The sequence below is a fragment of the Pogonomyrmex barbatus genome, unplaced genomic scaffold (genome assembly GCF_055798465.1).
Source record: "Pogonomyrmex barbatus isolate J1 unplaced genomic scaffold, ASM5579846v1 scaffold6, whole genome shotgun sequence".
Lineage (NCBI taxonomy): Eukaryota > Metazoa > Arthropoda > Insecta > Hymenoptera > Formicidae > Pogonomyrmex > Pogonomyrmex barbatus.
In genome coordinates, this window is record NW_028297160.1 from 10,415,951 (window position 1) to 10,442,543 (window position 26,593).

General features: G+C 43.1%; 1 protein-coding gene across 5 annotated transcripts in view; it reads left to right on the forward strand.

Annotated features, from left to right (window-relative positions):
* Nucleotides 1-26,593, forward strand: part of LOC105432852 (uncharacterized) — a 180,691-nt gene that overhangs the window by 135,718 nt on the left and 18,380 nt on the right. The window contains exon 1 of one of the 5 annotated variants that reach the window (XM_011647818.2): nt 22,821-23,098. The exons of the other annotated variants lie outside the window; for them this stretch is intronic. Coding sequence (XP_011646120.1) covers nt 23,036-23,098 — 63 coding nt within the window. The 5' untranslated portion in view covers nt 22,821-23,035. Of the gene's footprint in view, nt 1-22,820; nt 23,099-26,593 lie in introns of those variants that run through there. 5 annotated transcript variants of the gene reach the window in all.

Genomic DNA, 26,593 nt, shown 5'->3' on the forward strand with positions numbered 1-26,593 from the left:
GAATCTTAATTTTATATTGAATTTAAAAAAATATCCAACAGAAAGAGCGCATAATCAAATTTTTTTTATACATAATCATACGTGAAAACGCATTCTATAGAATTTTACGAATTCAAATTTAAAATTAGAAATTGAGCTGCGTAAAGATTTTATTTCTTACATACCTATCTTAAGGTTTCACCTCGGTGGAATTCAATTTGACAATTGGCGTTGGTCACGCCAACGTTTGAAGCTGCGATTTTAAAATCAGGAAATTTGTAAAGGGAATTTTGTAAAGAAATGACCGAAAGAGTGTGTAAATAAAAAATGTACATGGTGCTCGCACTACGTCGGTACATCCGGGACACCCTGTATACGGCGCGGTACGCGCGTTATTACGAGCTTGCGCGAGCGCATCCCGACCGTTGCACGCTCCCGGACGGTGTATCACGCTGACAATGTATCGACGTGTCTTGGAGACGTGTCTGGCGTAGATCTGGCGGGTGTTCGTGACAGCGCGTGATGAACACCGCTTCCCGGCCGTTTAATTTCCGCATACGTTTCTCTTACCGACAATTTATTCTCTCACGAAACGCACTCGCGCGCGCGCGCGCACATACACACACACACACACACACACACAATTAGGCAGAGCACATAATTATCGTAGTTAATGATAATGAGGCGTAATGACCGGTCTATTACCGCATGGTTTAATCATAATACTCGTCGGTACTGCCCACTATATATGGCCGACGTTACTATCGATTGTGCTCGTGCAGATTTAATAAATGCAGCGAGGATTAATTAGGCGTACTCGCGTACTTCTCGCACGAACCGCGCGCGGACGACGTATCGGGACGTCAGAAAAATAACCGAGAACGTTCTCCAGGACAAGAGGCCTGCGGACGATACGTGATTCTTGTTATTTCACCATCGCGGTTGCTGTAACACGTAATTAGCGTGTACGTATGATGTGTATGATAATGATTTTTATATAAACTATACCCGATCGCGTACCACTTAATGATGTCGGTAGAGATCGACATTCTCGTTTTCCCACTTGTTGACGTCTCTATTGGCCGTCAGCGAGCGGACGAATTTGATAAATTAATTGCCGACTGAGAAGCGGACGACTCGTCTCATATTCGTCGCCTCGATTCGCACAAGTTCACATGTCGAAAGAAATTTGACGGTACAACGATATTTGTAATAAATTTGTACAAAAAAAGAGTGCGTTAAATTGTTTGTCCTCTTTTATATCCTCTTTTTAATCCATGCAAAGCAAACTCCTTCACTAAAATGCTTGTCGAGAAAAAACTTTTCAGAGCGTTTCAAAAGTAACGTGCAATTTTTGGCTGCGCAGATAAATACAGACGTAAAGCGAACGTTGTACGGCGATCGGCGCGCGAACCCTTCAATTCTTTTGTACCGAATCTCTCTCTTTCTCTTTCTCTTTCTCTTTTTCTCTTATGAAACAAGCAACGTATCGAGAGAACGTATGCGCATATTAATAAAGTTTTATTTTTTTGCATACAACGGTGGGCCGTAGGGCCTCGGAATTTAAGTTAAAAGGAGCAGCGCGAGGCGTGTCTATATTGTAAAGTTGCAGCTGCGATTCTCTCTCTCTCTCTCTCTCTCTCTCTCTCTCTCTCTCTCTCTGTCAAGCGTACCGCGCATTTTACGAGGGAATTCGAGATTATCCTTGAGAGGGCCACGCCATTTTCCGGCGATCCTCGTCGGCAATCCGCTCACACTCCGCAAAGCGGCTCGCGGCAAACTCGCACGCGAATTTCTTCTATTTGCCTTTAATGCGCCTCGCTCCGCTACGAAATCCGTAATTTTCGAAAATAGACACGCAAAGTTGCGCGTAGTCGTGTCCCGCTCCTTCGCTTGTACGTATATGCACGAAACATCTCTTTTCCCGAGGCGGGAGAGCGAACGGTAACAACGGCATTTCACCGACATTCGCTCGCCATCGTTAACTCGATGTCCCTCTCTCGCTTCCTTTTTATACAACTTTATTTTCTGAAATAAAGTTGAGTATCCGAGAATCGGATAACTAGATTGGACTCGTAATTGAGGCAATTTTGTCGTCTCGCTGCAAAAAAGTGCAAGGGAAAATATCCCATATTATTACAAGGTACGCGTTCCTGCATTCTTGAATTTGTAGAACCTTAATAAAATCAATTCAGATAATTTGAACGAGGACTAGATTTAACCGGTCGATTGAAAGTCAAATGCTTATTCGAATCATCTACTTTTTCGGGAATTTCTAGCTAACTTGCTTCGTGTAGTGAAACTTTGTAATGAAATTTTTTAAACGGAGATAATTGGAACGATCAACCGTGCGTTACACAGTTTTGTTGGGACTGCGGCGTCTGTCTGTGAACTCGATCGAGAGCAAAGTCAATATTAGCTTTACCAAACTCCTCGTTGCCGTCAGATCAGTGGCGTCATGTCCCGTACAGAACAATCGAATCGATTACCTGAATTATCCAATTCAGGTGTGATCGGTTCCCGGAGAATCGTTCTCGTCGCGCTCGTTCCTCGCAGCTGCGAAACGGACCTTCATTCCGGCGATATTGTGATAGCACGAAGAAGTGCGTGATGTTGCAGAAATTTTTCGCGAAGCCACGGGAATAGAGTACTCGGTCAGAAATGCCGTTTTACGATTGCTGGAGAAAGAGGCCAGGCCCGATTCTCTCTTCCTCTTTGCGCGCTGGCTTGTGCGCGCGCAGAATGCGAACGCGGATCGAAGCGCGAAACGCGCTTCGCGCTCGCATCGCCGATCGTCGTTGCAGCCGGAACCGCGCTGATTTTCTCGACGAGTGCCTTCGCCCTTCGCCCGCTGTGCGTACGCCTCCCTGGATTCCTCGTAAGATCGGCCACGCGGTGTCGTTATCCCATTGGGACCAACGGATCGGCCGGCTGGTCGGTCACGTACGCGAGGTAAGGTCCCGTGTTTCGATTTATGCGCGCGCACGCCCCTCAAGGCAAGGATAAGTGAATAATTGGATTGTAAATTTTCTATCGTGTGTGTGCGCGTGCGCGCGCGCGCGCGCGCGCGCGCGAGCGGACATTGCGTCTGAAATCATCCTTCGGTACGTCGAGCGAATGCACGCGCGCAAATGCATGTCACGGGCGCGCTTCGCCTCATCGAGACAATTTGCGATCGTCTTCCCTTTGCGTCGTCATTATCCCTTCAGTCTCGTCTCGTCGGCGATTAGAAGTCGGAGAAAACGAACTACGCGAAACTACGACATCGCTCGATTCGCGACGTCTCGCTGGAATTTATCATCATTAATATTTACAAAGAGATAATGGCCTTCGATATCGATGGAAATATTTTTCGAATCTGTCGTTAGAATAAAATATAACTCGCGTTACCAGACTTCGATCACGTACGAATCCATGCTGTGCGGAATAATTTTGTGCGAAATAATGCTAGTGCAAGTAGAGTTCCTTTAAATGCGATATTTCTTCAAATTACTTCAAGTTCCGGTTGCCCTGGTGCACAGCGTGATTTCGTACGTGATCGAAGTCGAAAAATGCCAAGGAGGCTAACTTTCATGCTGCTAAATTTACCTTTACCCCCGAAGGGTTCGTCGATTATTCGTGACAGGAACAATAGACAGCTTCTTCGAAGCGATCAAATGCGGATCGCGCGTCGTATGACACACAGCGGTAGTTCGCTTCCCAGTATTATGATGGGGATGCATGGGGGGAGGGGGGTAGTGTCGCAGGAAGTCTTTACCATTTTGGCAACTGTACACCCGCTTTCGCCTCGTTATCTCTGACCACCCACTTTAAGCGTCCGACCGTCTCACAGATAAATACCGATATCACCGCGCGTCGAGTTTCGAGCGTGCCGATTGAAGAAAGTACCTGGAACCGAAGCAGATAACGCGTGTGTAAGGATTATATGATAATAACGCGTATCACGGAAGCTCAGCGTATCACTTTGTTGCGCTTTGCTGCATCGTGCACGGAGCACGGCGAGGAAAGCGTGACGCTATAAAATTTTCCTAGACATTCGGAAAATACAACGGAATTTTGAGCTTGTTTGCAAGAAGATATTCTTGTCACATATTCTTGTCTTTTGTCGCGTACGATGTTGTATACGATCGATCGATAAAACCTGTACGAATCGAAATGGGAACGACCATGAATTTCGCAGTCTTATCGAATTGCAATAATAACGTTCTGTTACGTTGCTTATGAACATTGTTGCGAACGTTATGTTCGCTCGTGGAATTACAGGGTAAGTGCATTTAGGTCGCACTTTTGAATGCAGCGGGAAGCGCAACCCAAATATCGTTCCCTGTAATTTCACGAGTCATTGCGATGCGCAAATCACGCGTCTCTCCTCCGTCTTGCAGCTCTCTTAATACCAAGCCGCCAAGAATTTAAGAAAGAACCACAGCGAAAAGAATATACGGCGGGACCAGGAAGAACTTTGCGATCGTGTGCCGTACTACCGCGCGCGTGTAAGAAGTAACAAAGTTGGGCGAGACAACGCGGAAGAAGGCGGAAGCGAAGGTTTGCCGAGGATGGGGTAGAATGATGATGGATCTGAAGACATGGTAAAAGAAAGAACTCGTGCTCTCGATGCGGCAGAACTGAAAGCCGTTCGGACTGCCGAATGAAGAAACGAAGGTGAAGGAACACGAGTGGAGATCAGCGTATCTTCGCTGGCGAGAAGTCTCATGGAGATGAGACGGAGATCAGCCGGTTCAATTGCGAATTGAAATTTACTGAAATTTTGCAAAATAACATATTTGTATATATAATTTAATATACTGATACTTGTCGAGTACGCTATGTAACATTGCTGACGTATGGAGTTTCCGTTTTTAAATCGGAAACTTGCGGTGATTCGATATCTGATTTAATTATAAATACATAATTACGTCAGCGTCTTGAATTAGATTTAGACAACGTAATCGTAGGTCGAAGCAATTTATTTGCCATCACTACAATTACCGTTAAGCGCGATACGAGGGCGATTACAAGTTATATGACGTGGACCGGGAGAGCTTGTTTTCCGTCGATATTATAAGCGCAGCTCTTCTTGACGTCTATCCTTTCCTGTCTCGATTTCGAATCTTAATAGAAACGACACACAGGCTAAATACATCGCATCATCGATTAATTAATTGCCATCTTACTATCTTGAATAATGTCCCGCCATAAAGTGTGCTTCATTCAACCATTATCGTTTCCTGATAAATTTTTCCGATTGCGTTATTATTGAAACATTGGATCATCAGATGAAAGGCATTTCACAATCAGGAGAATATTGACTATCAGTGTCATAAAACGGACGATAGATTAACTCGAATATCTATTAACGGTACCGTTATCGACGATGTTCGGTATCAAAAGAAAACAATCGTGCACGCTATCTTTTATCAGACAGTTGTTTCCAGTAAAAAAACAACGAAAACTGTCTACTTGTATATTTGAAACGTTCGAAATTGTTGGAAGCCGGGCTGGATATTTCGATGTTGCGTTTATCCGCGCAACTCAAGCCCCCGCGATTTTGTCGCGTTTTCCATTTTTCACGCGACTGTAATACTCACTTCTTGCGAATTACATGATCCTAGACGATGCTCCCGATGCGAAACGGTACTACGGGCGGTGTAACGGCAAAATTGCACAAGCGGCGGAGTATGGCAAAAGCGCGTTACGCGCGGCAAAACGCAGGACGAGAGACGATCAGCGACGAAGAATTATTTGACAGTACGCCGAGCCTTTTTTCTCCTTTCCTCCCTCCCCCCCCCCCCCTCCTCCTCTTTCTTGCCCACTTGTTCAGACCGCAGTTCTTAACAGCGCCGTGAAACGCGAAGATGGGCGTCATATTTTAGCGTTTTAACTCGCGATTTCTAGCTCGTTCTTGCGTGCCGTATTTACTACACTTGCAGTGGCGAAGAGAAGAGTTTCTCGCAGCTCCGTATCGTCATTCGGCATTCGTTATCCCGCTTTCAAAATTGCAATAAAGTCTCAGGGCGGACGAGTAATCGATAAAGAGAGAAATCGATAAAGTATCGAGCGTTTACATTTAAATCACTTATGGATAACTGATAAATTATATGAAAAATATTATATATATGTTTAATTTAATTTAATAATCGCTTATTATCTTTAAAACTTGCAGCTCGTGCCGCTCATTCTGAAATCAGTCGAGAACTGATAGGATTGGAAGAGAGAGAGAGAGTCGAGAAATTACACTTCGAAATTATACTTTTACAAATACTCCTATCTGTAGCGCATTGGAGATTACGACAACCAGTTTCTGCACCCATGAAACAGGTTAATCATCTCCATTGCCAATAAGAAAATCACGCAATTTATACTAGGCCTTCGTCGGCGAGAGGCCGATGCACGCTCTCGCGATGTAACGAGCGTTACGAATTAACTCAATAAATTACATAACGCGTTTTGTCACCGTTACAGAACTAGTTTGGCCAATTGTTGCTGTTATTCGCGCCTTGCGGTGTCGGGTCCTTTTTCATCGTGCAGCAGGATTGCTCTGGTTATCGTGTAATCAGATGGGATTCGAAAAATTGTTTCATCACGTAAATGGATATGCGTGCGTTCATTACATTCGATATAGTCTTTGATATGGATTAATAAAATTCGATACTTAACATTGTTCTGAAATATTAGAAATTTTCTTAATTTATTTTATACAATATTTGATGTAATAGTGATATCATATTTTTAAATTATAAATATTTATTTGTATTTTTCTTTACTTTACAATTGCCATTACTCATTGGTAGATTTTATCTCAACGTAACGTTTCTCGAACGTTAATTATTCTCCATCTCTTTTCCTCCGGAGAGTTTCGTTTCGCGATGTTATAATGAAAGACGCGAGCGTAATACTTGATAATATTTTGCTTAGTTGAATGCGCCCGGTTTTAATTGCGTTCTATCTAATAAGCCGCGAAGCATAGATGCGTGCGATTTACAATTTAGCATAACAAAAGTATGCCGCTTAACGGCACTCGGCCGGGTCTCTATTAATTGAATGGGCTCGCAAAACTGCACGATGCGTATAATTGCACCGCCGTGACGCGGCTCAACCTTACGTATTATATCAGTGGCATGACATTACTTTACCAATGGGCACCTGTCACACGTTTTGAAAAGACGTTACCGTTTTTGCCTGGCGTAACGAGGAAACGTCGCACGGCCGAAGACGGAGAAAGAGGCAAGGACGGCGCTCGCGCGTGTTTTGCGAGCCGAGCAAAGCGAGGGAGCAAAGCGGACACGCTCGATCACTCGTGCGAAACAATCGGGAGGGACGGAAACATGCTTTAAAATCGAAAAGCTGATCGGACCGGTAGGATTAGAGAGAATTATCGAGTTTGTGATTGACCAGTCAAACCGAAGAAAGACAACGGAACTCTATCTTTCTCGTCGGAATTCTGTTAGACCAACGCGAACTGAGATACAGGTGATACTCGAACGCAAATATCGATCTATAACTTTTTAGATCATCCCACTTTGAAACGACGGAATCATTATTTGTTGTACGATGATTTATTGTTGTTTTATATCAAGTTGCGGTAACGCGAGGAAAGGATCTCGCTTAAAAATTGTATAAATACTGGCCTCAAGTCGTTTCTTGCTGTTGCAAAAGAGGGTGAAAGATCTGGATATGATCTTTGGAGGAAAAAAAAAAAAAAGATACCACGTATATCCAGTTTTAGTCACAGAATCATGCATTCTTCTTCGTAACAAGTGTGTGGGAGATGTTACAGGTCAGAGTGATTTCTGCATTCCTCGGGCGAATCGGAATACAGTGCGCTCTATTGAAAGCACATGCGTACCCACACGAAGAAATCGCACAAAACGAGTCTTTATATTCCCGGTCGTGTCAGCTACCCGACACATACTGCGTAACTCTCTCAGCTCTCTCGAGAGTAAACTAAAATTGTGCCGCCGCGTATCATCTAAGATAGCGTTTGCGTAACGATATTTTCCTCCTAGGCAATTTTCACGAAGCGGATGGTGATAAACAGCGCTATTTTATATAGTTTCGCGTCCAATTTAACGATATTGCCAATCCAATTACGCTCCGAATTTACGCTCGTGCGTACGGGCTTATTTAGATTAGATTTACTGTAATTAAGATTGTCCAAAGTGAAATTTAATTTATTTCAATGTTCCCCAAGTCCCACTCTCGCACATTTTAAACAACCTCGCGCTCGAGACCCCGACGTCGTAATTATTATACGCGATGGCAATAATTCCGCGGCACGAAAGTGCGCCGCAAAGTTGCCCGGACTCGGTCGCAAATAGTGGCGCAAAATTATTCTCCGCGTTTATAGGGCACTTGTGCAAATAAGGCCACCACTACCACCACCACTAGCATCGCACAACCACCACATGGCGATATTAGCCGCGTGCGAGACCATGTTGCAAATTTAAATTTAACTGCCGACGCGCATGTGAGCCGCGTACCACAGCTTTCGTGAGGGTTCCAGGATAATAATTAAGAGTAAGGAGACGACTCGTCGGACAGCGCGGGATAGCCTTCGCCTCGGGTGTCTCCTTCAATGATATCCTCTAAAGATCACGCTCACTCGCCAGGAAAATGAGTCGCAGCTCGTTTAGATATTACGTGACGAGTCCGGGAGTCTCCGAGTAAGTATCGAAGAGATTACGATAAACGCTCCCGGCGTACTGCCCTAATCGAGGCGTTACTTTTTTTTTTTTGGTATACTTGATTTTCTCATGTTTGAAATAAACGCGAAATTTAAAGGAATTTTGCATTTTTTTTTTTTTTTTTTTTTTTATCATTTTGTGGATTCTATGAAATATAAAGCTATGAAAAATGTCCGATAATTTTGCGAATAATTCTAACGAAAAGATTTGGTTTTATATATTTTATTTACTTGGCACTCTGGCGAGTTTGATTTTACTTTTTCGCAGTTTACGAATGGGTAAACGATACTTTCATTGATACGAAATACCCAGTGTCGTTTACCTCTTTGAATTATATTATCATAATGTGCCACGCAAGTAGATGTTAGTGCGGTAATCAGATGCATACGTATGTACGTTCGTGACGGCTCAAGGCTCAGATAATAATTAAGAACAAAGATACACCGTTCCCGGCTTGGGAGAGGGAGCTGCAACAGCGATATTGCCCTTCGGATACGTTGGGAAATGACCGTATCATTCAGCCTGTATCTTACCTCTACCCGACTTTATCAATTTCACGTACGAATTCAACGAACCTTAATTCTATAGTATCGCAATAACATAATTTACGCGAGGCGAACGTGTTACTCTTATACATTCTATTTTTACCTATTTCTCTGTATGCATGACTTTGCTTTTACTTACGAATAGATCACGTTCCGGGATATTAAAGTAACGTAGCGAGGAATATTACTTTTCACCTTACCTTATGTTTAGGAATATTTCGTATAAAATATTTTTATGTAAAAATATTTATGTAAAATCTACTTACTTTTACGAAATTTTGATAGAGATTCTTGTAGGATGTGCTATTGTTCTCGGGTAATTTATCGACGAAAATTCATGCCAGGAAAGTATCAGACTCAGAGTAGAGGTATTCGTGACGGCTCAAGACTCACGCAATAATTAAGATTAGAGGCACGGCACGAGAGAGAGAGAGAGAGAGAGAGAGAGAGAGACTCTCGGGGATGCCCCCCTCCGACGATGATCCTCTCTACCTAGTCGGGCGTGGTGTGCCGGACCCCGTCCGCTTGATCCTCCATGATGAATCCACGAATTAACCCAAGCCGCATAACTTATTTATCACAGCCATTGCACCCGCATTATGCAACGCTGTGCGCGCTGTGCCTCATTTTTCTTTCTCTCCCTCCCGTTACGCCTCGCTCGAGGCGTTGCCATAACGTTGGTACGTGCCACTAAACGGCTCGAATCCACTCGGACATCCCGAGTGCTCTTTTATTCCTTCGATACATTCACTCGTCTCCTCTCGTTAACGGAATATCCTCTCCTCACGACAGAAATGTATTTTTGCAAAAAACGATCCTTACGTGACAAACGTTGACAAGTGTCTTACATCGCTTTTTATCGTCGCGAGAATTTCCCTCTACGTGTATCGCTAATGGCGCCGAGGTTGTCAAGTGTCACCGATACTTTCGGAGAAAAAAAAAAATATTCGGGGGAAGGAACGAGGTTCACGTTTTCTCTCGTCGTTGATACGCCCCGTACGCACTGAAATCGTCCCGCACGCTGAAACGCACGCCCGGGATGCATAATCATGCGATGCGATGACCGGACCCTCGGTTGAAGGTGAAGGGGGGAGGGAGGTGGAGAAACAATCGAGCTGTAATTACGGACGTTAAAGGTGATAAATCGACGCCCGGATGGAGCCGGACGATTATAACCTCGGATCATAAATTTGCTTAACGATAACGTGCCGTGATAATAGGATACCCCCTCTCCCCCTCTCTCTCTCTCTCTCTCTCTCTCTCTCGTGTTTTTTCCCACCCCGCCTGATTTCCACTCGAGACACGGGGTACGCGGTAATGAATTTAAACTATTACAAACTCTCCGTATGCGCGAGAAATGCACGCCTTTTTGCTCGCGCGCTCGTTAAATGAGCGGCGAGTTGCTCTATTAACACTACGAACGTGTGTTCTCGTTTGATATCCAAACAGATTATCTCACGATTCCTAATTTACATGTAGATACTACCAAAGAGATAGTGTGTGCCACATGATTACATTCATTACACTTATATCTACGGAAGAAATAATTATATTCCATATTAATATTGTGACAGTGACAGTGTGTACAAACAGATTATCACAGATTATCTTTATTAACAATGTATCACTTTTCATTCCGATTTTTAAAAAGCTCTTATAAATCCTGATAAATTCTGATAAGAATTAATTCGTTAACTCGGAATATAACAGAAAGAATTCTTGGCTTCTTTCAGCCCTTCTTCTCAAGTTTCCGTCTGTCGATACGATACGACTTTACCGTGACGAGAATAAAAACGGATTTTCCGCGACCGTATTTTTGGGTTATACGAAGATGATCGGTGAACTCGACTCGATCCAGAAGAGATTAAAAGCGTTAACACTTGCCGCCACGAGATGTAAACTGGTACGACGGATCGGGTTGGTCGTCTCGTGTTTCTAAGTTTCGTGTTCTGAAGAGATCGAGCCTCGAAAGAGGGATTTCTATCTCGCGTGGAACGTTAAGTTAGTGTGCCGTGACTGGAATCACGTAGGCGGTTCGTATGACACATTCGACGTTTTCGTTTTTATTTATGGTGAAGGCAACGCGTCAAAAAGAAATGGGAGAAAGAGAAGGAACAAAAACCAATCTCATATTATGTGTCATATATATATATATATATATATATATATATATATATAAATATAACAATCTAAAATATATTTAAATAAAAGAAACATGTGTGCGAACACACTAGTCATGTAAACAATACGAAAGCGATCATGTAAATTAATGTTTAATCATTATTGATGTTTAATTTGAATCTTGTAATTTTCTTTTTTGATATAAACGAATATTAAATTGTTCTTTTGTTAAATTAATTAATCTCAGAAAATAGCTGAAAGCCAAATGACGTGTAAAAATTTATATTATAGCTTATTACGTTTCAAACGTTTTCAAGATACTTTTTCCTTTTTTTTTTTTTCCACGAACGCTTCTTCCGCTGTCGATTCGATATTGCTCCAAGAATCTGGTGAAGAGACGGCCACAGATATAAATCGAGAATACTGACCGCGTTGCGTTTTACGAGCTCGAGAGAAGAAAGGGAAAAAGGATGGATGGAACTGCTTTTAAAATTCATTCTATTCGACGCCCTTTTTTTTTTTCTCCTTCTCTCTATCGTTATCCGAAAGCATGTTGCGAGACGCATCTCGCGGTCGCGCGAGGGTCGAGAAGGCAGAACAAAACACGCGCTCTCTCGACGACGTCGCCAGGGGAAACTATAAAAATTGTCGTAAAATCTGCTGTATACTTTATGCTCCCCCCACGCGCAAGAGTTGGTTTTAGACCATAGACACCGAGAGCTCCACGGCACTGCCACGGGAACGCGGTATCTTCGTGGAAAGAAAGGTTTTATCTTCGTCGAGGTTGAAACGTCCACGCGTGACGGCACACGGGCATAAATTACGTTTATGTCTTTCTAATTTTCGCTATAAACCAGCTCGCGTGCGATGCACCCGTTGGGTCCACGGATCGGAGAAAGAATTACCTACAATGCAAAGTAATAATTATCGCACACACACACAGCTTTAGATTGTAAACTGTAATCCGTAAACAAACGTAGTGAGACCCGAATTCGCGAAAATAAGTAATTAAGTGAGGAAAACAGAGATTCTTCCTTGAACAAATAGGAAGTTTGAAGTAGAATTTAAGCTAAAATTAGCATTGGCAGGTCGATCGCTGTTGCGTAAAAACATTACATTCAAGGTTCATACCAAGATGATTAGTTCTTTGATAGGTAATACAGCTTCAATAATGCTGGTATTCAAGAGACAAAAGGAGCGCATATGAATGAAGCGTTTCCTCCTCCATGATGTATGAAATAAGGACACGAGAAAGCCTCTTTAAACGAGACGTAATTAATTTACGTTGAGGAATTGACAATGAGTCGTTGCATGAAGTAATGGCTGCAAATGACAACTGTTCAAACACTCCACTGTGTGAGTGTGAGATGTAAATTGGTGGGAAAATAATCCATTTTTTTCTACTCGTGATACTCGACGTGATGCCAGGTGGCCCATGGTAAAAAAATAACAGCTCTCCAGAGGTATTCATTTCGTTCATTATTGAAAGCTCTTGAATCAAACCGCACGAGTTTCTCACAATTTATATAATCTTAATCTAATCTGTATAAAATTTAAGAGTGAGCTGTTATCGTTACATTAAAATTGTAATTAAATTTCTCTACGAAATGAAATAAATAAATATTTCGAAATTGACAATCGGTCGGCAATGTCACAATGTTTTTAAGCCTGGAAATTAATTTTGATCGCTTATTTTCCATCCAGTTAACATAATTTCCGCTCGTTGAGATAACTCTTACGCCAGTCGATTCCGCATCGCGTTCCCGCATTATCCGCGTCGCGGCGACGCTAATTACGCGAGCGCATACGTAAACGCGCGTACATTAAGTTTTAACAGTGATCTGTCGATCGGCGGTGTTACGTTCCGTTATGCGCGCGCGCTCGCGGAATGCAACAAAAACGCGGGGCAATGCGGATTTCGCGAGCGGGCGACTGGCATCGCCCGCGGACTGATCGTCCGCGTTGAGATTGAGAACCGTGAAAGGGCGCCCCGATGCGCCCCAGAAGAACAAACGGGCCACTGTGATTTGGGCTCCGTTTTACCGCTCGCGCACACAGACTCCGGCAAATATTTGCTCCGACATCACGATGTAGCGAACACGCGTTCGAGTCGATACAGCTGATGATGGCCGATACGTTTGTTTGCCTCGAGTTATAAAATTCATGTAAATAATTCGTATATATATACTTCGATCGGTCATGTAATCAGTTACATTTGAGAGAATGTGTAGGAAAGTATAATGATTCTTAGGAAACAACATTGTCGAGAGTAAAATTATATTTTGTAAAAAGACAAATTTTTTTTTTTTACATGTCGTGTTTATTATTATGTATGTTTTACAACTTGTATAAAATATTGTTCTAAACATTACGCATCGACAGGTGTGAGATCGTTGATTCATTATCACGGTATTTGTAAATAGCTTGAGTTAAGTTTCAAGTTGCATCAATAATACTCGATATCAAGATAACATAACATTTTCGTTTCCTATTTCCGAAATTCCAATCGGATGACGCGCTGGCGAAGGCATGATGTCAGGGGCCAGAGATGAGAACCCGCGAAGGGCGGGCATCGACGAAGGGAAGGACGGAGGGTCCGGTCGGAGAGCCAGCCCATCCCTTGGCCGAGCTCGCCTTCTTACCAGATGTCGCGATGCACAGCCAGGCATCTAAAAAGTCAGCGCGATTCTGGCGTACGTCGCGTTAAGTGGCAGATAAATCTCGACCGGTGCTATAGAGCGTATATAAACGCGCGATTTCGTTAACTCTCCCCCCGCGTTCTTCGCACGCGCGCGCACGCACGCACGCACGCACGCACGCACGCACGCACGCACGCACGCACGCACGCACGCACGCACGCACGCACATGTACGCCCGCGCGTGAGTTGGCCATTCGCGCGACACGCATACACGCGCGTCGCGAAAATGTGCATCACGACCGTAACAGTCAAGGTGATTATTTAGCTACCGATTCTTATCGGCTCTTTACAGCCGACGTCAGGTCGGAGAATGCCTACGGCATTCTTATTTATTGAAATCCCCGACGTGTGTTACACGTCGCCGAAGTGATTTTCGCGTAGCCCGAGTAACGCGCGGCCGGGTCATCTCGAACGCAATCACAAAAGTCGCGATCCCGCTCAAAGTTTGCGGGGAAAGTTAGGGAGGATGATGAATTTTCAAGAGTAATCTTGAAATGATGATTTTCGGAGGTCTTGAAATTTTTCTTCCGAAATCCCAGAAATCTTTAGATATGGCTTATCCAAGTAAAAATTCTTGAAATTCTTTTTGAAAAAATTGTTTACCTGTCTTTTATTAAAATGTTCGATAACTACTCAATCAAATACATTTGCTAATCGCAGTTGCAGATGTAGAGCAAGCGTAGATTGAATAATATATAATAATATTAAAAAAAATTGTAAATATTAATGAATAAAATAGAAAATAGGAAAATAAATTCTAAAATCTTTAAAATTGATTGTTATTTGTAGAATGGTATGATGAAGACTTACTTAGGTATTGTTTAACGTGGCATGTTTCTATTTTGTCGTCGTTCAAGGAATGCCCGTCAAATTTTATAAATGTCTAGTTACCGAACGAAGTAATGCCGTTTTAAAGATCCATTGTATGGGATTCCTCTCCTCTCGCCGCAGCTGTTTCACGTTTGTTTTACGATAGACGAAGGACGCGCCGGCGTTTTGCTGGCCCTTTTGCGGTGTTAAGTAACGCTGGAAGCGAAACTCGTTAAACTTTACATGCGCACGCTCGCCGTAAAGCCGCGCGAATCTCGCGAAAAATCATGGCAATGGTTTTTGCGCGCAGACAGCCCCGAGTCATAAATTAGACGCCGATTTCGCTAATCGATGCTCGAATCGTTGAAGATAACGTGAGTCTCGTTTTGATTGTTGCAGGTAAGCCGCTGCTTTATTCCTTGGTCTTAGTAATTATGGTCGTGGTGGTAAGTAGGAAAAAAAAAATTGAAAACTTAACACAAAAAAAGGCTGAGAGACAAGAAGCAGAGATGAAAATCTTCGGAATAACATTAATATTTATTCACTTGGAAAACAATAGCCTTTACATTCACGTTGTGTGTAAATCTGCTCGTAAAAAATTTACTGTTACTGTATGATTATTAGTCTTTGCGCCAACAAAATTTGGTGGTATTTCTTTGATTTTTTACATGCACATATTTTTAACTTTTACGTGGATTTGAAAAATTGATTTTAAAACGTACAATCCGTACATTAAAACGTTAGACCTTCGTGCCGGTGTTACTCAGGCTTTAGTCTTCCAATTATTCGAGACGTTCGTGCGTTATTACGTATACCGCTTACGTGCTCATTAAAAATTCATAAAGGTATGTTTGTGTACATCTCTAGCGACTGGAAAATTGAGCTGAACTTAGCGTGCTCGCGATTGTACGTAGTTGCGCAAGAAACAATCAGCTCCGTGTTTGCGAGCGCTATCCTTCCGCCGTGGAGCTGTTACACGAGTGTAATACAAATAATATTCCCTGTTGCGCCATCGCATAGAAAGATAAATTTGCCCCGTGCCCGGGGAAGATTGACAAATACATCGACGCCGAACAAGCCGAAAAACAATTTTGCCGCATTTATTATCGAGTCAGCTGCGCGCGAGAATCGATCGATCACTATTGCGGCGAATGGCTTCGCCGGTTTATTGGCTCGTGATTCATCTGGACGTATACCTGAAGATACGCGGGATCGCGCATCGTCATGCGATACGCGGCCTTGATTAACGAATCGAAGCCGAGAGGAAGGCACGAGAAGCACCAGCAGCCGGGTAACGTAACTGTTTCAACTAGTCATCGATTCGCGATTTATTCTCTTTCGAGCGCGGTCGATCGTGAGATGCGCCGAGCGCAGAGGGAAAGAGGGGGGAGAGAGAGAGAGAGAGAGAGAGAGAGAGAGAGAGTGAGAGAGTGAGTGGCCACTTTGCGGTGTTCGTCTCGATCGCGAAAGCGATTTGCAAAACGTTACGTCGACGAGCGTTCGCGCTTTCGTACCCTCGTCCACCTAACGTGCTTTAATGGAGCGCTAAACGGAACGCCAGAAGTGGAAGTCAATCGAGAGTGATCCCGAATCGATCGACATTGAAATAATTCGCGGTGGAAGCAGATCGGATTGCTCTATCATTCTGTTGAGGGAAATCTCTTCGTACCTCTCCTCGATCATCTCATCGTGCCATCGCATGGTAGTTCGGCGATTTGTGTACTAGAAATTGAAATAATTCGGCAAAATCGAAATAGTTATTGTTTTACAATCTGTATATTACATATTTGTGAAGAGAGATTTATGTTAGCTTCATATGTATATTCGAAGGACTCTTATATTTCGTAGAATTTGATTTGAAAAAAATTTATGTAATCACTTGATTTAATTATACATAATCGAAAAATAAATGATTAATTTAATTTTTCATGTTCGATCACGTATTTTTATATCGCATCCTTCGATCTAACCGAGACGAGCGGCGATCACTTAAATAAATCACATTCATTCAAGTCCTGTTTCGCCAACGTTTCGATTCGGCTTAATGGTAGCCGTCCCATTGCAGAACTAAAAGTGGAAAACGACCGAGGGAATCGGTTAAATCGTCATTAAAATTAGCCGTTCTTAAATTGGTAAAACCGGTCTCTTTTCGCGGACTTGTGCTGCGACATTAGCCTAAATAATGAGATCGTCCGATTCGTTAAGCGACTTCGAGCGAGTCGCTCTCGATACCAATCCGGATATTTTAAGGGCATACACTCGCCGCGTGCTACATCTCGCTCGTGTCGAGCGCGAGCACCAACGTATATTTTAAGATTAGGTCTTACGCGTTACGCAACGCGTAGCGAGAGAGACGCGCTGGCAGCGGCATAGCTGCGGGATGCAGCCGCGGGATGACGTGAGCAGATATCGGCTATTAGCCGATCTCTTTGGGCTCGCCAGGAGTGGGCACTTGACGATCGATCGTACACCGACCGGCGACTTGTGGCATTTTCCAAACGACGCCACTGACTCTCCACCGGAGAGCTTCTTGTAGTGTCCCATTAATTTTCGAACACAAACGTATTCGTTCTGCGATCGCGCTGAATTCTCGCTCGGAGAAGCAGGTTCCTCTGCATCGGCCGCGGCAGCGCCACGTCATCTCGTTTCCAGCGGCTTCTCGTTCTCGCGAGCGCATTTCATACCGCGCGCTAATTAAATGCCCCGACAAATCCGAATCTGATTTGCATTGCTAATCGTATGTACTGCACTTCGTTACACTTGTAACATTATCTGGAATTGTGAGCGATTCACCCCTGTGTCTCCTACAACGCCGGGGAACGTCGACATCTGTACGCTCATTTCGCTAAATCGTTCCTCTGCGAACTTAATTCGAAGGCGCGGGATTACAAGTGACAATGCACGAATACTTGTATCTCTAATTAACAAATCTGTTGAGAAACATTAAACTTTTTCCAGATTGGTAACGTTTTTAACGGACGATCTTTCAAAGATTTGTTTTCTCCGACATTGACATGAGAGTAAAAATTCATAGAAATTATCGATCGATTTTAATCGTTGCGAGACGCGCCGCTCTAAACGTCATCGTCGTTGTCAGGGCATCGGCGGGTATCGAGCGATGCTAGAGGAGCGATAAACGGGAACTAGTTTAAGTCCGGCTCATTCTGAGCTACGCTCCTGAGCAAAAAGATGAGAGGAGAGACGAAGGAGAGGGTGAGAGTCATTTGGATGCGAACGCATAGCCCGTTGAAAGATGCAATTGGACGATCGAAGCAAGGCGCGCGGAGGAAGACGGAGAAAGATGAAGAAAGAAAGAGAGAGAGAGAGAGAGAGAGAGAGAGAGAGAAGATTCATCGGTGCAATAGGAGGATGCACCCGGCGCAATTGCATCGGCGTACATACGAGAGAAGAAATCTCCATCGGGAGGGGCGAGTAGATAAGTTTTGAAAACTGCGCGCCGCGCGCGCTCGGCTCATAAATCAGGAATCGCCGGACGTGCGGGATGGATCCTCTCCCCCTCTCCCCCCCCCCCCCCACCCGTACCTCGCGGGGAAGTATCCCGCAGGAAGGACGCGGCCTGCGCGGCCGCCGCCGTCGTCGTCGTCGTCGTTCCGCACTCGTATGGAAATCGAAATTATGCCACGCATACGCGGCGGGCAATTATGCGAGCGTGCCTCTTTCGAACGTGGAACGAAGAAGAGCATCACCGCCGCGCGAGTTGATTAATGAGAGCACGCTGCGTTTCATACGTTACGCGCCTGCGAGGCGATATCAATACCCGAGAATAATGAAATCGCTCTCGCGAACGGGATTGATTCGAGATGATTTGTTGTCAGTGCGATCTCAATGGTCGATACGACCCGATGATCGCCGGCCGCGCTTAGAACCAGGATTGGAACCAGAGGGACGAGACGATCGTCCAGACAAGACCAAGTCTACCAGGTTTGTGTCGATAACACCATCGGTAAATATAGCGTTGTTAATTCGCCAGCGCAAACACACGGAGGAAAAATGTGCGATGAATTAGGGGGGGGGGGAGGGGGACGTCGTCTCGTTCCTTTCTAAAAGCGAGTTCCATAAATTTATTTTTTAAAAGTGGTAGCACGTGAAATGAGAGACCCCCGCGTAAAGAGATGTTTAAGGACATCCCGAAGTGACGCTTCGGGTAATTAAAGTAATTTGCAAGTCGAGTTTTCAAAGTCTTCGGACGCTCATCGTAAATTCGCAATTTGCTATGCTTAATTACAACCGCGTGTGCAATAATCGCGAGCATCTAGTTCGCGGGTGCGCGCGCGTTTTCTTGAATATATCGGGGCGTAATGCCGATTAATGGAGGAACTGGTTTCATAAATTTCGCGACGAGTTATAGAACGACGAGTTATAGAACGCTGGACGTTCGCCGAACGATTCGAAATGATTCCTGAAGACACTCGGGTGATCGGTGTCGCACGATCGTGGCTACGTGGCTCTGTTGGGTACGCGTACGCGTGCACGAGGCAATCACGTAGATTGGACAAAAATTGTAATGCGAGGTGCATTGAAAGTAGATACAATCTTAAAACTTGCACGCAATCGACTTGCTCGTAAATCAGAAAACGCGTAACGCGACGCAGAGAGCGTTCCTGGTCTGTGCGGCTCGCGATCACGGGATACGTTGTAGGACACGAAATTGTATCTGTCTAATTATAAGTGCGCTTTCTTACATAAAATGAATCCGTCGATTTTTCCGTTCGGAACCAGTATTGATTAATGAGCACACGACGCCGACGCGGTCGCGCGGTTACATCGCGAATGGGCAATCGAACTTTAAATCGAATAGCGCATAGATTAATTACAAGCTTTAGACGAGCAGAATATTCCTGCTATATGAATGAAGATAAAAATTCAATATTTATTTACTTGAGCGAAAACAGTTTTATTACGAGAACCAGTTTTATGACCTTGTCGATTTAAAAAAAAATCGCATACGCATACAGCATACAGCATATAAGGTATAATGACGTAATAATTTTACAAAAATATGTCGCTCGCGGTTTGTGGGTGCACAATTATACGTTTTATCATTGTAAACTCTTGAAATGTCAAGAGCGTAAAACGATGCCCGGAGTAAAATCGACGCGGAGTAAAATCGACGTGGATTCGCTCGCACTGTCGCACCTTTCTCGCCTCTCGCACTCGCGAGCGTGACACCTACGCGTCTTGCAGCGCTCGCCCTTATGGAAGAAATCAATTTACCCGTATGTCGTGCGCACGTAGATCTCGCCGTTAAATTAAGGAACGGCCGTGATTAACGAGGGCGTGCCTCGCGAACGCGGAGACCACACGGTCGATTAAGAGGAGAACCGCGCTCTCGGTTTCGCAATTGAAATTGATTCGGGCAATCCGCGGGGACTCGACGAATATAACGCGACTGATGCGGAATATGCGCGCGCGGGACTCGTCCTGTAATTGCACGAGCGCGCAATCTGCGGAATCTCGGCGCGGCGCGGCGATAGAAAAGGGACGAGCAAGTTTCTAAAAGTGATACGAGACCGGCCCATAAATCAATACACCGCCGTGGAGATGCGCGGCCTTTTTTTTTGGAATAAACGAGCGCGAATGCGAACGCGATGATTAATGGCGTTGCGACCGCTCGTTCATAAATTTCAGGACGAGGGGTAAACGAATGAATTGTCGGTGGATACGAACGACTTGATTCCGATTGAGCGAGAGGCGAGATGAGAAAGAGAGGGAAGGCAAGGGAAGCCAGCTCGTGCGTGACAATGAACTTGACTCTACTTTTACATCGACTAATATCAACATTATTGTAATCTTATTTATTTATGCGTATTTACTTATGCATAAGTAAATTTAAGTTTTACTCGATGTTATCCCATTCAAGATTTTATTTGAGATATATATTTCTTTATCCATTGCCATTTATTATTATTTATAATGTAATCTAAATTACATGTTTTTTTTTCATTTATGATTATTATCCTAATTATATTATTAAAAACGAGTTAACACAGGAGTTGGTGAATTCCTTATATATATATATATATATATATATATGTACTTCTCGGTAATTACACGAATGTTATGTCGCTTCGTGTCTTGAGAAAAGATAAAGGTTATCGTACAGATCTCTGGATTGCATTTTTATTCGCACGAAGTCATTTACAATCGCGCTATTTATATAACTTCATTACCCTCCGTGAAAATTTCGCGTTATCGAGAACTTATAACGAGAAATTATAACGCTCATTTACGGTAACTAAATGGTAATGAGAAGATGTATTCCCTCGCCGAGAAACCTGTGCCGATGTCAACGGGTATCGGATCCGCGTTTAACGTATCTTTACTATTATCTTTACAATTGTATCATACACACAGGCATAGAAACTTCTTATCCGGAATTTTACGCGAGAGTTATTCTTTAATTCGATATCTCTCTATTCCGTAGTGTACACAAATAATTACCTATATATAGTTTAATTACCTATATAAAGTTTAATTGTACGATATATAGAGAGAAGAGATATAAAATTTTTAAAGGGAGTCTTATAAAAATTATCGATCACTACGGCTTTATGTCACTGTTACTTACACGAGGAGAGTAAATTAACGTCAGTCTCCCCTCCTATCCTGTTATGTAACTTTCCTTTGAACAACTTAACGACTTTCCTGCATACCGCAGGATTATTTCAGTCACGCATCTCGATGCGATATGACTGAAATATCACCAGTTTTTATGACCAGCGCGATGCATAGTAATTTTTCAACTTACAGTTTCGTAAAATCGTCTCGGTATGTTGTTCACCTCGACACGATTCCGCATCCTCCCGGTCGAAGCAGGTTCGTTTGTTGCTTGTTAAGAATCGATTAACATGATATCGTCACTGTGTCCATTGACACATTGGTTAGACACACATGTCCGGTTAGACGCATTATCTATCTAGTCCAGAGAGACAAGCTAATTTGTACTAATAGAATTGTGCTATTTCTGTGTCCATGAAGTTCAGAAGATCACTTTTCTAAGTTTCTTCTTACGTAACATCGGTAACACATTTATCTTCTATATTTAATTGTATATTATTATTATTATTATTATTATTTTCTTACTTATGATTTTTTTTTTATACTTTTATATCACACTCTTTGTTCTACTATATTTGACATGACTAGATAAAATGTTGTAAAATATGATGTAAATAATGAATTGAATCAATCAGTTATTAGCAGTGATAGATATAATAATTCTAGCACTCGAGGTATAAAGTAATATAAATAGTTGTCGATATCTTTTCACAGAATTCCAGAATATTTACAAAAAAAAAAGTAGAGCAATCACAAGCACGCATGCATGTGTGCTGCGCGCTTATGAGGATCCACTTTCCCAAGCGGCACTTGGAAAGTCGTTTCTTTGACGCGTTTCATCGTGCTTTTTTAAGATGCTCTCGGCTCACACGATACAAAGGACTCCCGGTCTTGGAGGCAGCCCTCGCGCTGTGAAATCGCACGTGGCTCGCAAGAAAAAAGAAACGTAGCCCCGGCGATGAGACGGCTAATTAAGTCTAGTGGCCCGCGAGCATGCTCGCACGCGGGCACACGCACGTAAGCGCACACGCACACGCCGGTCTTGAACCCGCGTGCACGCATTAATACGCACCTACACGTTGCACGCCTCGTCTATACTTGGCCTCTTGGCCGTGCCGAGGCGTACAGTCTCTCAAAGGTCCTCGAGTGCATCGTATCACCGGCGCTCTTCCCTGTCTGCTGCTTTCTCTTTCTCTCTCCCCCTCTCTCTTTCTCGCTTTATCTCTATCTCTCTCTCGCGTCACATCTTCGCTCGTTGCCGCCTCTCGCGCTCCGTATATTTATCTTCGTCCCCGCGATACGATATACGGACCGCGGATCGCGAAGCAGAAACAGTGCACTCTTTCATCGGATCGGCCGCGATGCAACGCGGCGACGCCGGGCATCGCATCGCGAGAGGCAGCACGGAAGTGGCAGTTCGCTCTCTCGATAGAGCGCCGTGGTACGAACAAGCCCAAGAGTGTGCCCCACCGTGTCCGGGGATGTTCTCGGGATAATAACGACTCGCCCGAGGGAAGGAGAGACTTGCCTCTCGAGAGAGCGATCTCGAGAGAGTCGCCGTCTCTCGTTGAAAGTAACGCGCGCGATGCCCATCCGGGCGCGCGAGTGATCGGTGAGAAAGATGTGGTTCAAATATCACAAGGGATATTACGACGTGCGCAAGCTGGAGCTGGAGCTGGAGCTGGTGAGTGTCAATACGTGCGAATATCGGTACCGCACGAGAGAAATATCGATTAACTTATTTATCTGAATTTATTTTTCCCTTTCTCTCTCGCTCGCTTCCCTTTCTCCTTACGTAGTTAAATTAGGGATTTTTATTATTCGCAAATAATATTAATAAAATATTTTTTTCTATGCATGATTTCTTTTAAAAAATGTTTATCAAGTATCTTGTTTGTAACTTTACTATCTATCTATTTTTTTTTTTATCGTCTAAATAATCGTTAACGATTTTTTCGAAGATACGTCAAGGGCGTCGTAATCTCGAGATAATACACTATTTACAGCAAGATACTACGATATAAACTAAATGGCAATTCTTAGGTATGATAAACTACTTGTTAATTTAAGTTTTTAGATGAATTCAGTTTGTCATATTATTCTTATCTTTTTCACGGGTTGTAAATATTTTTTATGAGCGATCCTTCGAGAGCCGGCAGATATAACAAACAGTTCGGACAGAGGAGCATACGACGAAACGTTTGCTTATGAGAATATGCAATTAAATCCATTTGACACAATGCAATGGACTTTCACCTTGGATTTCTTCGTGGATCGTCTCGTCTCGTCTCGTCTCGTCTCGTTTATCGAATTTTTTGAAATTCCTGCGCCGTTCCGTTCCACAGACTCCTATCTATCTCCTATACGACTCTTCTTGAGTTCTTGAGAGGCGGGGAGAAGTCGCTAGCCTCGTGCGAGAGTTTACTGAATGCGTGCATTATGTCGCGTTCTTCGTGATCGAGGCGAGCGATGCTACCCTCATTAAATGGAACGTTATCCCGATCTGCACTTTAGCAACAATTTACAACTGCAGCTATCGTGGAAACGTTTGAACATTCCATCGTACGGAAAAAATAGTTTGTTGATAGCATATCGAGCTTTGTCGCAAAGCTTTGTCATTTATTATACGAAGTGAGATCTTCGTAATTCGCTTTCTTAGTACAAAGCTTGTTAAAAAACGAATAATTAAATATTTGGAATTTTATAATTTATGTTTAGACTTATTTTATATATATATATATATTGAATTAGAAAATTGAAAAATTTATTTTATATTGTGAGCTACGCTAGATTTTGTAATAATATATATTTGGTGGTTATTTCATGGTTATTAGAAAGCAAAATGCAGGTATATTTGTGACATAAACTTTTACCAATCGGATCTAATTTCCGACTCAGCCTCAGATTAGGTGGTCCCTAGTTTAGGCTTATCCGGTCTCAGCTTGGCGACAAATCTAATCGCTACAGTCGATGTCCATTTAGTCATATACCATACAATTTTCCTGCCCAATGGCGCTATCTTGCCCACTCTTGGACTTCTTCCAGTCCAAAGTCTTGTCTCCTCGTCGTGTTTTTCCTCGCGCCGGGACACACCGACGTAGTCCTCCATTCGTTTCCTTCTGCTTCTTCGTCGTCGGCTCGTTCCGTCATGCGTCCCGACGTTCCACTTATCTCGCTTCTATTTCGGCGGTGATTTCGTGCTCGACGTTCTCGCGACGACGCGTCCAAGATATCCTCCAACGGACTAATAAAAGAAAAAAAAAATCCTGCATCCGGCCTGCTACTTTGGAGTGGCAAAGCGAGAGTGAGTAAAGATGATTAGAATTTTCAATAAGTCCCTTTTCTCTGTATGTCATTAACTCTGCAATAGTCGCTTTTATTCAGTTCTCTTTCTTTAACACACACGGGACAGACGAGAAGTGTTATTTAAAATTTATACACATACGTATTTACTAATGTTTTATAATAATAATTCCCTGAAATTGGAATACGTTTTGTATTGTATCTTCCGTCTTCTGCTTTTCCATATGGCGCACTACTGAGAAAGGACTACGAAGAATCCGCTGGAAGAGTTCAACTTGACGTATCTCAGTCAAGTGTAGCTCAGCGTGGAAATTTTCCCTGGAACGTGCAGTAAATTTAGCCGGTAGTCTTCGCATGGCGTTTACGACGCGGAAGTTGGCCAAGCGCTTCAAAGAAACGGCGGCGGCAGCGGCGCGAGCGAAAAGCGAATGCCCGAGCATTTGTATGCTATCGTGACAAATGACTCGTATCGGTTACGTCCTCGACATGTAACCTGTTCTACAAGGTGTCCCAATAATCTGCGTTAAATGTGCTCAGCGGTATTTCAAGAAGTCACAGATACAGAGATTAATTCAATCGACATGATAAATCACACAGTGTTTTTATATTTCTTACTACATTTTCTGTTTTTAATTTCTTTACTTTTTCCATTACAACGATTTATCCTCCGACTTACATTTTATACGTATTAGATGCGCGTATTTGATTATACTTAGGGAATTAAATGGATGGTTTAAATGGATGCTGCGAGAAGCATCGAGGCGTCATCTGCTTCAACACTTTTTGTCTTTTCTATTCCGTCTGAAGTCCCGGATCTAAGTGCATCTTATCTTGAGACGTTTATTTATACCGGGCACGTTTAAGGAGCGCGCGCCACGTTTATAGAATCGCCCTGTACGTATTCTCGTATGTCGGAGCGTAAATATAAAGTGGGCGATTTGGCGCCTGGTCAAGAGACCGTCTACGAATGTGTCCGACGATATTCTGGATTCCGCGAAGAGACGAGAAGGGGGATCCCACGCAGATCACGAAGAAGTAAGGAGAGAGGGGCCGAAGACCGCATGTTGCACACAACCTGTGTTTGAAGTTATTTCGAAAACTGGCCCAGGTGCATTGACCCGCAATATATTTCTCCACATTCGGTCTACCGATTGTCTTCTCTCTCGGGCATTGTCATCTGAGAAATCGACGTATCTGGATTTACAGAACAAAGAAAATTTTTAGTAATTCTCAGAAAAATACGGATCTATTCATGTCTAATCATGTACCATGATTTGCCTAAATTATGATGATTCGGACAGTAAAATTTTGCATCGGCAATTTAAATACATATACATTTTAATTTAAGCAAAATTTATTAAAATTACGGATTTAAATTAAACAAACGAGTAAATTGACACACGAATGAACGACTTTGTTCATTGTGTCATTTATTGTCGTTATAGTTATTCGTTCGTACTAATTTGCTTAGGAAAATTTTACATAGGAAAATTTTAAAAATTGGAATTTTATTTATAATCTTTTAATAATTTATTCACAATGAAAGGTTACAATATAAAAATGAATTAAGTAAAAACGTTATGATCGTTATGATAAATTGATTGATTAAGTCGATCCGTGTCACATGTTCAATTCAGAGTATCGCAGGGTGTTATTAAAGTTCATGGAAAATATGGGCTAGAAGTATATTCTCGGATGACACAGAAATCCTGCTATAACTCAAACACGTCGCTTCTTCGTAATAGGAAGATAAGGTGTCGTAAGATCACATCAGCTGGCGTTCCTTAAACGATGACTAAAGGCCGTCCTGCGCAACCAGACGTCGGCAAGGTCGTTGTTCGACCCTTCGTAAGCTTTTACACAGGACCTTTCTTAA